Below are 12986 nucleotides of genomic sequence, written 5' to 3'. Positions count from 1 at the left end.
GGTTCGGCTTCTAGGCAGGAGGGCCATGGGGCTCCGCGTGCTGCCCCTGCCCTGAGCACCGGCTCTGCACTCCCATTGGCCTGAAGGCGAGAGTTGCGCAAAACCGCTTGTGGACCTCCATCTAGGAGCCAGACATGCTGCTGGCTGCTTCCAGGGTGCAGCACAGTCCGTGGTGCCAGGACAGGTGGGAAGCCTACCTGTGCACCCCAGCTGTGCCACTGACCGGGAGCTTCCAGAGGTAAGTCTGCAAACCAACCCCGCGCCCCAATCCCCTGCCCCAGCCCTGAAACCCCCCAAACCTGGAACCCCTTCCTGTACCTCAAACCCCTCATCACCGGCCCCACCCAAGAGTCTGCACCCCCAGCCCAGAGCCCTGATCCCCTCATTCCCAGCCCCACCCTGCAGCCCTTACCCCCACACTGCAATCCTCTGCCCCAGTCCTGAGCTCCTCCCACACCTCAAACCCCTCATCCCCAGCTCTACTGGGTCACAGACATCAACAATTTTCTTCAATTGGGCCCTCAGAAAAAAAGTTCGAAAGCCACTGCTCTACTAGATCTCCAAAAAGCCACAATCAAGGAAGAAGGCCATACTGGTTAAAAAACCCAACCTGGTTTAGAGGGTAAGTGAAGGCAGCTATAATATATATTAAAAAAAACAAATGGAAGAAAGGGGAAGTTGATAGTGATGAATATAAATCAGAAGCTAGGAATTGCAGAACATTTGTAAGGGAAGCAAAAGGACACAAGGAGAAAGCTATAGCCAGCAGAGTTAAGGACAATACAGAATATAAGTATATTAGGAACAAAAAGAATCCAAATCATACTGGAAATGGTAGAATCATCAATAATAATGGAGAAAAAATAGAAGTGTTCAATAAATATTTCTGGTATGTATTTGGGGAAACAGATAAAGTCTCATTATACAACACTCTTTCCTTTCCTCTATTATCTCAGGAAGATGTCAAACAGCAGCTACTAAAGTTAGATATTTTAAAGTCAGCAGCTCCAGATAACTTGCAACCAAGAGTTTTAAAAGAGCTGCCTGGGGAACTCACTGGACTGTTAATGTTGATATTTAATACATCTTGCAACACTGGGGAAGTTCGAGAAGACTGGAAAAAAAGCTAATTTTGTGCCAATATTTAGAAAGGATAAATGGGTAATAATAGGTCTGTTAGTCTAATATCGATCCTGGGCAAGAAAAGGGAGCACTGATACAGGACCCAAGAATTAAAGGAAGGTGATATAATTAATGTAAATCAACATGGGGTTTATGGAAAATAGATCCTGTCAAACTTACTTGATTTTTTTAATAAAAGTTACAAGTTTGGTTGATAAAAGTAATAATATTGATGTAATATACTTAGGCTTCTCTAAGGCGTTTGTACTGCACAACATTTTGATTAACAAACTAGAACAATGTAAAATCGACATGGCACACATTAAATGGATTCAAAACTGGCTAACTGATAGATCTCAAAATGTAACTGTAAACTGGGAATAATCCTCAAGCAGGTGCGTTTCCAGTGGGGTCCTGCAGGCATGAGTTCTTGGCCCTATGCTATTTAACATTTTTATCAATATTAGAAATTGAAGAAAACAGAGAAACATTACTGATAACATTTGCAAATGATACAAAAATTGGGGGAGTGGTAAATAAAAAAGAGGACAGGTCACTGATACAGAGCAATCGGGATTGTTTGATAAAATGGGTGCAAGCAAACAATATCTGTTTTAATATGCTAAATGTATACATCTAGGAACAAAAATATAGACTAATTTACAGGATGGGGGACTCTATCCTGGGAAGCAGTAACTGAAAAAGATTTGGGGGTCATAGTGGCTAATGTGCTGAATAGGAGCTACCAGTGTGACACGGTGGTCAAAAGGGTTAATCCTATCCATGGATGCATAAACAGGGGAATCTTGAGTAGGAGTACAGAGGTTTTTTTCCCTCTCTGTATCTGGCACTGGTACAACGGCTGCTGGAATACGGTGTCCAGTTCTGGTGCCCACAATTCAAGAAGGATGCTGCTAATTTGGAGAGGGTTTAGGAGAGCCAGGAAAATGCCTTAAGGATTTGACACAGTGCCTTACTAAAGGATTAGAAAAAGTGATTGCACTCCTTGAGTCTGTTAAGCTAAATAAAAATCAACTACCTAAACAATTTGGGGCTCTTCCTATTAAATAAATTCAATACCTGCCCATCATGGATCCTCTGCTGTTCCTCCAAGCTTTTCTTTCCTGGTCCTTGTGGAAATGAACAGGGAGCCTGCTGCCACCTTGCCAGGTTACAGCCCTGCTTCTTTTAAAGGGCTCACCGGCCATCTCCTCACTCCCTCTGCCTTAGCTTTCTCCACTTAGGCCCCTGGTGCCAATCCACTGGTGGAAGTTGTTGTCTGTACTGAGGCTGAGCTGTGCTCAGACAATTTGAAGCAAATTTTCTTTAGCTCCAGAGATGACTGGAAAGGCAGCCTGTGGGTATGCCTGGCCTGACCTCAGACTTGCTGTAGCCATTCAATGGAGAAGGCAACAGCCCCACCTCTCCTTCCCCTAGCTCCACTCTTTGGTGCTGCTGCTACCAGATAATGCCATCCCTTACCTGACTGCACTCTAGGGTGCGGCCCCAAAGGGGCTAGAATCTGATCCCATTCAGGAGTATGTCAAACCGTACAAGGGAACTCTTAGTGTATGGTAGCAGAATCCACATGGCCAGTTAGTGCACTATAGATTTACACCCCAATTTTCTGTGCACTAACTCTCTACCTTTCTAGACAATCCATGGGCCTTTATGAATTAATCTGGAGTTGAAAAAGGATATGACATTAGTCAACATGGTTTCTGTAAAGGGAAATCGTGTCTTACTAATCTATTAGAGTTCTTTGAAGGAGTCAACAAACATGTGGACAAGGGGGATCCGGTGGACGTAGTGTACTTAGATTTCCAGAAAGCCTTTGACAAGGTCCCTCACCAAAGGATCTTACATAAATTAAGCTGTCATGGGATAAAAGGGAAGGTCCTTTCATGGATTGAGAACTGGTTAAAGGACAGGGAACAAAGGGTAGGAATAATGGTAAATTCTCAGAATGGAGAGGGGTAACTAGTGGTGTTCCCCAAGGGTCAGTCCTAGGACCAATCCTATTTAATTTATTCATAAATGATCTGGAGAAAGGGGTAAACAGTGAGGTGGCAAAGTTTGCAGATGATACTAAACTACTCAAGATAGTTAAGACCAAAGCAGATTGTGAAGAACTTCAAAAAGATCTCACAAAACTAAGTGATTGGGCAACAAAATGGCAAATGAAATTTAATGTGGATAAATGTAAAGTAATGCACATTGGAAAAAATAACCCCAACTATACATACAACATGATGGGGGCTAATTTAGCTACAACGAGTCAGGAAAAAGATCTTGGCGTCATCATGGATAGTTCTCTGAAGATGTCCACGCAGTGTGCAGAGGCGGTCAAAAAAGCAAACAGGATGTTAGGAATCATTAAAAAGGGGATAGAGAATAAGACTGAGAATATATTATTGCCCTTATATAAATCCATGGTACGCCCACATCTCGAATACTGTGTACAGATGTGGTCTCCTCACCTCAAAAAAGATATTCTAGCACTAGAAAAGGTTCAGAAAAGGGCAACTAAAATGATTAGGGGGTTAGAGAGGGTCCCATACGAGGAAAGATTAAAGAGGCTAGGACTCTTCATCTTGGAAAAGAGAAGACTAAGGGGGGATATGATAGAGGTATATAAGATCATGAGTGATGTTGAGAAAGTGGATAAGGAAAAGTTATTTACTTATTCCCATAATACAAGAACTAGGGGTCACCAAATGAAATTAATAGGCAGCAGGTTTAAAACAAATAAAAGGAAGTTCTTCTTCACGCAGCGCACAGTCAACTTGTGGAACTCCTTACCTGAGGAGGTTGTGAAGGCTAGGACTATAACAATGTTTAAAACGGGACTGGATAAATTCATGGTGGCTAAGTCCATAAATGGCTATTAGCCAGGATGGGTAAGAATGGTGTCCCTAGCCTCTGTTCGTCAGAGGATGGAGATGGATGGCAGGAGAGCGATCACTTGATCATTGCCTGTTAGGTTCACTCCCTCTGGGGCACCTGGCATTGGCCACTGTCGGTAGACAGATACTGGGCTAGATGGACCTTTGGTCTGACCTGGTATGGCCGTTCTTATGTTATGTTCTTATACCAATGAAGACAGTCTTTTCACAGGCACAAACACGTTAGAAACATATTAAAAAAAAAAGTTTAATTATGTCTAATTTACTATTTCTATAGCACTTTCAGTGTGTGTGGCACTGTATAATCACATGAAGGGTATCACAAACAGCTCCCTGCCTTGAGAAGCTTGCATTCAACACACTCCTACGAAAGGGTCAGTGGATCTATTTAGTTGGGTGGGTACCTCAGGCCTGTGCAGTTCTACCTCACAAAACCCACTACAGGGAAACAATCTAGATGGACTCCATGGCCCCCCGCATGGGTATTTTTAGTAAAAGTCATGGACAGGTCATGGGCACTAAACAAAAACTCACAACTCATGACCTTTCCATGACTTGTACTATATACCTCTAACAAAAACTTGAGCCGGGTGGCTGCGGGTGCTCGGGAGAGGGGGCAGTCTGGGTGCGCCACGGGTGCTGGGGAGGAAGCATGCAGCAGCGTGTGGCCCAGGACCCCGGCTGGTGCTGGGTGGGGAGGAAGGCAGGAAGCTTGGTGGGGCTAGCAGGCTCCCTACCCAGCTCCTCGGAAGTGGCCACCATGTCCCTGCAGCTATTAGAGGGAGGAAAGGCCAGGCACTGGCTCCGCAGCTCCCATTGGTCGGGAACCGCAGCATGCAGAGCCCCCTGGCCCCTCCGCCTAGGAGCAGCAGGGACATGCCGGCCACTTTCAGGATAAGTGCCCCTGCGCACCCCAACCCCCTACCCCAGCCCTGAGCCCCATCCCACACCCAAATTGCTGCTGCTGCTGGCCTAAGGGTCTGCCCAAGTAGCCCCAGAGCCAGCTACACCAGCCACTGCAGAAGTCACAGAGGTCACGGAAAATCACAGAATCCATGACTTCCATGACAGACACACAGCCTTATCATAGCCCCCTGTACTGTTATCTGAAGCACTTACAATCTAAATAGGTAAAGCAAACAAATGGTGTTAGAAAGAATTATTATTTTTCAGACAGGAAACTGAGGCACAGACAGATTAAGTGACTTGCCCAAGGTCACACAGGAAGACTCTGGCTGAGCCAAGAACTTAACCCAGATCCCAATCCAGTGCCTTAACCACAAGAGGCTATTTCTGCTCAGCTTACATTCTAAGGCTAACTTAACTGAAATTTAAAAGTAGACCTCCAGCTCAACAATCTATCAGTAGAAATACCCCATTACGTGTTAAGCTTACCTGGATAGCCTTTGCATAAAGAGAAAAACAGAACCATAAATATAGAAATGTAGGACCAAATTCAGACTTGGTAGTAGGTGTAAGTCTATTGAATTCAAAAGGCGTACTCAGTTCTTTTGAAAAGCTTATTTATATGCCTAATTGTGGACTTAGGAGCCTCACTTTAGGTGCCCATTTTCAAAAATCTTGGCCAACATTTCTACCTCACAATGTTTCCAGCCTTGCAAACAGTCACGCCTGGCCAATCTTCCCCTCCCTATCTTATCATAACAGGACAAATCACACAGAAACTAGCTAGTGACTGAAGAAAGGCAAACACCAAGCTCCCATTCAGAGGAAAGCCTTGGATTTCACTGGGGTTACACAGTGTATAAGTCAGTCCTGAATTTACCCCCATGTGTTTAACCAAGCCCCCTGTAATATGTCAGGCAAGTCCAGTCTGCTGAGGTGCTTCATTTCAGATGACCTTTGCCTTCCTTTTAAAGTTTTAAGTGAATGTCACCCTCATGAAAGATGCCAGAGGGGGAACCCTGGAGAACAGGTGCAGCACTCAGGGCAGCCTTCCCAACTCTATTTCACCAGCACCTCAAATCTGACCTGGAGGATCACCAGCTATTTCTGTTCAGTGCTTGGTCGCTGCTTTCACTGGCAACAAGTAACCAGTGTTGGTGGTTATGGGATGTATACACCTGTCCATTAGGAACTGGACTAAGGCCACCCAGTTATTTCACCTCGGTCACTAAGTCACCCATGGCCATCACTGACCTGGGATGAAATCAAACAGGTGACCTAGTGGCAAATCGCCTTATTACCTGTTTCGATCAGTGGAGGCCTCTACTTTGGTTTTGGAGAGGTGCCAAGAGTCAATGTGGTATGTGCCTGAGACTGTCACAGGGACATGGATCATTTCCTTACAGCCCTTATCAAGTATTCATGCCATCCTCGCTCCGGCAGGAATCAACCTTCAGCCAACACCCTCTGTCACTGACAGGTGAGGTGACAGAACAGCCTCCCCTGCTGGGAGGGGGGGAGGCCCGGCAGAGCCCTCAGTGCCCCACTCGCCACAGACACACACGCTTCTTACCCAGCCCGTAGCTGTGTCTCTAAGGCTGCTCCCAAATCCTGCCTCCCGCTAACGTGCCGGCTTTGGGGGGCCACTAGCTGGGCAGGGGAGCTGCACCCCCCCCTCCTCCCGCCGACACACCCACAAACAAATACGGCCTAACACCCTGCCCTGCACCCACCCAGCCCATGGGGGCCACCCACGCACACACCCGCCGCCGTGCACCCAGCCTGGGGGAGCCAGGGCCGCTGTTCGCGGGGCTCGCGGGTCTGACACGCTCCAAACAGCCCAGCCTGGCTCGCCAGCGCGGCGGGGCAGCAGCGGCCGCGGGGAGGCAGGACGGGGTGAGGGGGGCTCGGGAGCGCTGCCTCTGCCGTCCCAGCGAGCGAGGCAGGAGCCCACCGGGGTCAGGATCGACGCCTCCTACCTGATCCGGTCCTTCTCGGCCCTTTTCAGCTCCGCGTCCCGCTCCAGCACCTGGAAAATCTGCCGGGCTTCCTGCTCGCTGAGGAAGGTGAGATCGAGCCCGCGCGGGGCTCCAGCCATCGCCGCGCACGGGCTGGGGGACCGGCTCTGTCCCCTCAGCTCCTGCCCCGCCCCGCTTGCGGGAAGCGCCAAGTCCCACGGGAGCGGGCACCGCCCGCACCTGGGGGCCTGGCCCTGGCCAACACCTGCGTGAGTGACAGCCCGCGGAGCTAACCCCGGCGGGGCGCCACAGGCCGAACGGGGCGCCGGGACCAATCGCGTGTGCGCAGGGGCGGGCCCTGTCCCAAGGCGGCGGAGTCCCTTAGGTCACCCGGGAGCGAGGCAAATATTTGCTCTGAGCCATTGAGGCGCGTTCGGGCTTTGGCAGCGAAGGAGCCGCCTGGCTGGAGGGGCTTTGTCAAGACCTGGGTGAGGGGGGAAGTTTGATCTTTTGAGAGAGGTAGAGATCCCAGGGGAGGGAGCCAGCGCTGGAAACAGGTGGCCCTGGGGGCTGCAGGAAACACCCTGTTGGAGAGAGAGACCAGCACTGCAGTGAGGAGCCCTGGGCTACGGAGACACACACTCTGCTCAGCTCGTTTCAAATCCCTGCGTGACCAGCAGCCGGCCTGTTTGGGTGTGTGACCCTACCTGTAAAATGGGGATGAGAAATCAGCCCTCAAGTATCAGGGAGTAGCCCTGTTAGTCTGTATCCACAAAAACAAGGAGTCCGGTAGCACCTTAAAGACTAACAGATTTATTTGGGCATAAGCTTTTGTGGGTAAAAAACCCACTTCTTCAGCCCTGGCTCGCAGTGGTGTTGTGAGGTTTTTAATTAATGTCTGTAAGGGAGTGGGAAGATGTGGACTTTGTGTAATCACTTACAGAGGGGAGACAAGTGGGGTCCAATGTAGGAAGGGGAGTCAGGAGACCTTGCTTCTAATTCCTGGCTCTGTATCTAGGCTGCTGTGTGACCATGGGGCCTCTGTTTCCCCTGCTGCTCTCTGTTTAAAGTGAAAACTCTTTGGGGGCAGTGACCAATGCTTAATTTATGCCAGGGCTGAGCCTGGCACTTCTGAGCTTGTCAGTTATGAAAGTTTTTAAAAAAAAATTGAGTCCCAGCACCTTTTTCATTACAAATTAAGCACTCGCACTGCCTGAATGATTGTATGGTGCCTGATGCAAAGCAGACCCCCATCTTGGTGGGGGAGTTCTACCTGCTACAGTAACACTAATAATAATATTGATACCTGCATAAAGAGGGGGTAAAATGCTACTAAATCTGAATTTTCCATTTACAGGGGAAGTAGGCAGGAGCATTTGACACAGCACAGGTGTGAGTGATTTCACAGGCTGCAAAGCAGTGAAGAATCAGGCTTGTTAATTGCTAAGTATTATAACACAGAAATAACTTTTGTCCTGGTCTAATTTCTGATGGCTCTTATTGTGAAGCAAATGTTAGAAACTATTTTGATGCTCCAGCATTGTATGTATCAAGGTAAGAATATATTACCCTTAATATTTCAACCAAAGGATAAAAGAAAATCAAGGTTTTTAATTGGGGCTAAATTGCAGCACAGTCACAGTAGCCATAGGCAGAAGTGTGGATGCAGTTTCCACTCATCAGTTTTCAAAAGGAAAAATGCACGCATTTGAAATAATAGTAATAAAGTGAGACTCAAATGATGGGCCTATCTTAAAGTGTAGGGGTGAGTGTGATTAATTTGTCTTTTAATGGGTAAGATCAAATTGTTATTGACCTGGGTCAGCACTGGAAGGATTTATTTCAAACAAAAGGAGAAGTTTTAAAAAAATTCAGTGTAGATTGAAAGATGCGTCATATTTATACTTTACTTTGTGACCCATTTCACTATGATTTATTGCATGGAATTAATTAAACTTGCCTGTACTTAATCTGCATGATAATTCACACAGTAATTAGATCATCAGGAACAGACAAGATTCTACAGTTCTTCAAAAACTCAGGGCCAGTTGCTGCAAGAATCAACTGCTGCACATTTCCCTACCAATATTTCTGCATCTGTAAACAACCCCTTGGGCTTTTTGCATTGCTACCACTTGAAATCCTTTCTTAAGGATGAGCAAGTTAATGAAATATTCTCAAGGATGAGCAAGGCTAACCCCTCCCACAGCACAGCAGTGTTTGTAAAATCAGGTTTGTTTTTGTTGACTGTTTAACTAAATTCAAAAATTCATATGCTTGTTTTTGTTAAAATATTATGTGGGCTATTGAAGAAAAAAATCCAGAATCATAATGTTGTTTTAGTTAAATACAATAATTTTAATGTCTGTCTGGTGATGTTCTTCTCCTAATACAACATGGCAAGAAAATCCTCCAAATATTAATGATTAACCTGTTGAATTGGAGATAGTTCACCTCCCAATGACTTCATAAACATCTGCTTAAATACCTTTGGTAAATGAAATAACCAAACAATCATTCATTTTCTGATATAGCTGTAAAACTAATCTGAAAAGTTTTCAAAATAAATCACTTAAAAATGTATAGTGTGTACCTTCTAAAAAATGAAACCTAAAATCTATCTCGAGTTGTGAAGCATATGTATTAAGGTTATAACAACCAACAAGAATGCACTTTTATGTAGAAATCCATGATTAAATTGAGTCTTCCTAACTCATGATTTAAATCACATCCACTCTGCTGCTTTCATTTATTTAGGTAATTTATTTAAACTACACTACAACAGAGGGAGACTAGGCATGAGGAGCACTAGAGGAAATTCCCAAACCCCCTCGCCTAATAGTAATGTAGCTAGGTTTGACCCTTTATTTCTAGTTATTAGTCAACAAATATATGCAGCCATGCACTCAGTGTTGCATCATAGGCAATTGAAGAGCAAGTGACAGCTGGGAAATCAAACTCACAATTTATAGTGACTACTGACCATCACCTGAAAGATGAGTCGCAAACAGTTTATGGAGCACATTTATTTCAGTCCAAAAATTTAGACCAGTTCTAATCACTAAAGTACAACCATAAGCATTTATAAGGCCTTACTCTCCTTTCATAGAATATTAGGTTTGGAAGAGACCTCAGGAGGTCATCTAGCCCAGTCCCCTGTGCAGGACCAACACCAACTAAATCATCCCACGCAAGGCTTTGTCAAGCCAGGCCTTAAAAACCTCTAAGGCTGGAGATTCCACCACCTCCCTAGGTAACCCATTCCAGTGTTTCACCACCCTCCTATTGAAATAGTGTTTCCTAATATCCAACCTAGACCTCCCCCACTGCAACTTGAGACCATTGCTTTACAGTTTTATACCACTGTGGCAATGTAAAGAAGCCTTAAAACTTTTACATCTGTTTTATACTCTTGGGGGAATTCACAAAAACAATGGGAACAATTTACTAAGCTGACAGGCTGCTACATTCTGCTCTGCCTGAGGGGACAGAACCATCTACACTAAGTGTCGCCATAGTGAGCAGGAGGGACAGAGTGTTTCTTTCACATGCCCAACCCCCCTCCACTGCCGGCAGTGATTTATGTCTCTTCTGGCTGCTCCAGGTGCCCAAACCAACCTGCCTCCGCTGCTGGGGAGGGGCATGTGACTGCTCTTGCAGCTTCCCTGTCAAAAGTCATTTTTCTGCAGGAAAACAAAGAAATGAATTCTGTTCACACACAGTGATGCAGAATTTCCCCCAGGAGTACTGTACTCAAAACTGTATAAGATGCACAAAGAAGCAGCCCTGTTGTGAGAAACCTGCAATCTATATAGGCAAGACAACACAAATAAGATATAGAATGCACTGAAAAGGGCAGTGTGGTTCAGAGGATAGGGCACTGGACTAGGAGCCGGGAGAGCTTGGTTTCTGAATCTGCCACTGACCTACTATATTACCTAGGGCAAGTCACTTCACTGGTTTCCCCTCCCACCCTTTCTTTGTCTTGCCTAGGTGTAAGCTCTGGTACGAAGTATAGAGAATATTTGCAAGAAAATGAGCTGGAGATAGTGCTTGTCCCATTCAGTTTTTTTTTAACGCTTGTAATTTAACTCTGTCATTGCATATTTCTCTTTTTAAGATCTCACTCAGTTCCTTCCAAATTTCAACAGTGTCAGCAGTATAACAGCTATTTCCCTGCCTTTTGTTCAAGGCTACAGAAATAGGCTTCAGAGTACTCAGCATGTGTTCAAAATTTCTCTTAAGCCCAATGTTGAGAACTTTTGCTATGATAGTGCCATCTATTTTTTCACGATTTTGTCCACAAACTGTCATCAGATTAGGCCAATTATTGATATAGTGCTCAAAACAGTCCACTACTGTTGTGTATTTGGTTGTCATGGTTTTTGGTTCCTATGGTAACTGAGTTAGATTATTAGGGGATAGCTCAGCCAGCTTCAGCCGGCTGGGTGAGTTCTCTGAGTCTGTAAATAAAATGGTAGTTTTGTTAGCTGTCTGCTGTCTGGCCTCAAGTGATTTCTTCCTAAACCGGCTGCCCCCAAGGATATAACAACTACTGAGTTCCACTGCACGTCTTGTGGGAGAATTAGCTTGGTTCCTCCCACTTTTTTCAGAGCAGCTGCTGCAAAGTGGTTGTTACGGAAGTATTTTGCAATTTCAACAACATTAGCCTTTATTTCTGGAACACTGAAGTCTTTGGCTAGGAGGTGCATCAAATGAGCACTGCAACCGTATGTTATTAGCTTGGAACTCTCTTCTAAATTTCTTCTCATCTTCAATACATTTGCAGCATTGTCTGTGCATACTAGACATTTGAATTTTTTTTCACAGTTTGTTATAGCTTTTACTGCTGCTTCTTGTAAGTATTCTGCTGTGTGTGCATTTCCTGATATATCAATTGTTTCTGTAAGGAAGACATTCCCTTCTTCTGTTGTCACACAAGCACATACAACAGGATCATTGTGGACATTGCTACACCCATCAAGATTCAGGTTAACAATTTTACCCTCTAGACCTTTTGCACACTGCTCAATTTCTCTTTCATACACTTTATCCAGCAATTTGCCTGCAACATCTGCTCTGTTGGGTGGACCGTATCCTGGTCTTAATGACTGAACCATATTAATGAAGTGTGAGTTCTCAATCATATGGAAAGGAGAGTTTACTGCATAAACAAATTGGGAAATTTTTTCATTAATTACCTCTTTTTTGTAATCTGCTAGTTCTTATCACAAATTTATCTATGGTTGTTTCTGGATGATGGAGAATTTTTTTTCTTTTTGCTACAGGTGATATACTGTGGCTACGTGACCTACATGATGTGACTGAAACACTATCATTGGCAAATAACTCTGAAACTATAGAAAATGATGGTGATCTTGAAGGTGGATAGTCTTCAGAATCCTGTATGTTAAGGATGGATTCTCCTAAACAAAACAAGTCAATGCAGTTATTTAATTATTATTACCATACTGTTCATTTAGTATTACTCATTGCATTCACTGACACTCAGTACTACTTTAACAGTGAAATTGTAAAAGGAAGATCTGCCTATTTCAGCTATTTATTTTTTATCACAACTTCATCTAAAATGATAGTTGTTACTCTATGGTACTTTTTTTTTTTTTTTTTTTGCTCAAACGTGACAATTCAAGAGTAGTCCAGAAGGAAGACAGGCAATCCTTAAGAAAGAAGTATGAAGAAGTTTACCAACCTGAAGATCCTGCATGTTCAGACATGTTCCTTTCATTATCTTCAACGCAGCTTCCTCCTGAGAAGGAACACTTCTCATGATGTTGTTTCATTCAGGCAACCAGGCCTTGCATTTCTTTGTTGCACAGTTTGCATTTTGCATGCATGCCTGTCTTACCCACATGTAGAGGAACTTCATTAAAATATCCGCAAACTGGGTCTCTTTTATGGCCTGCTACCATTATAGGTTTTCCCTTCTAGGGAGAGAATGGTATGGTAGATCTCAAATCAATGAAGGTTACACTCAGAAAGACCTCAAGACTTCTGGAATATGCTGCTCAAACAGTTTCACTTTTGTTTCTACTGCCTGTCCCTCCCTTCTCACATTTATCTCCAGACTTCT

The 12986-nt window shown here is 44.7% G+C and overlaps 1 protein-coding gene and 1 long non-coding RNA gene across 2 annotated transcripts in view; one reads left to right on the top strand and one right to left on the bottom strand.

Annotated features, from left to right (window-relative positions):
- POGLUT3 (protein O-glucosyltransferase 3) overlaps positions 1-7032 on the bottom strand; it is a 110162-nt gene extending 103130 nt beyond the window's left edge. Inside the window, exon 1 of the mRNA XM_045018349.1 lies at positions 6914-7032. Coding sequence (XP_044874284.1) covers positions 6914-7032 — 119 coding nt within the window. The remainder of the gene's footprint in view (positions 1-6913) is intronic.
- A 297-nt stretch (positions 7033-7329) lies between these two features.
- On the top strand, positions 7330-12217 carry LOC123345724. The gene is made up of 3 exons (XR_006572858.1): positions 7330-7585; positions 8250-8446; positions 12181-12217. It is a non-coding gene; the product is annotated as an uncharacterized LOC123345724 (long non-coding RNA).
- The last annotated feature ends 769 nt before the right edge of the window (positions 12218-12986 follow it).

Source organism: Mauremys mutica, chromosome 1 (genome assembly GCF_020497125.1).
Source record: "Mauremys mutica isolate MM-2020 ecotype Southern chromosome 1, ASM2049712v1, whole genome shotgun sequence".
NCBI classification, from domain to species: Eukaryota; Metazoa; Chordata; order Testudines; family Geoemydidae; genus Mauremys; species Mauremys mutica.
Note: the sequence above shows the minus strand (reverse complement) of the source record. Positions and strands in the feature narration are given on the sequence as shown.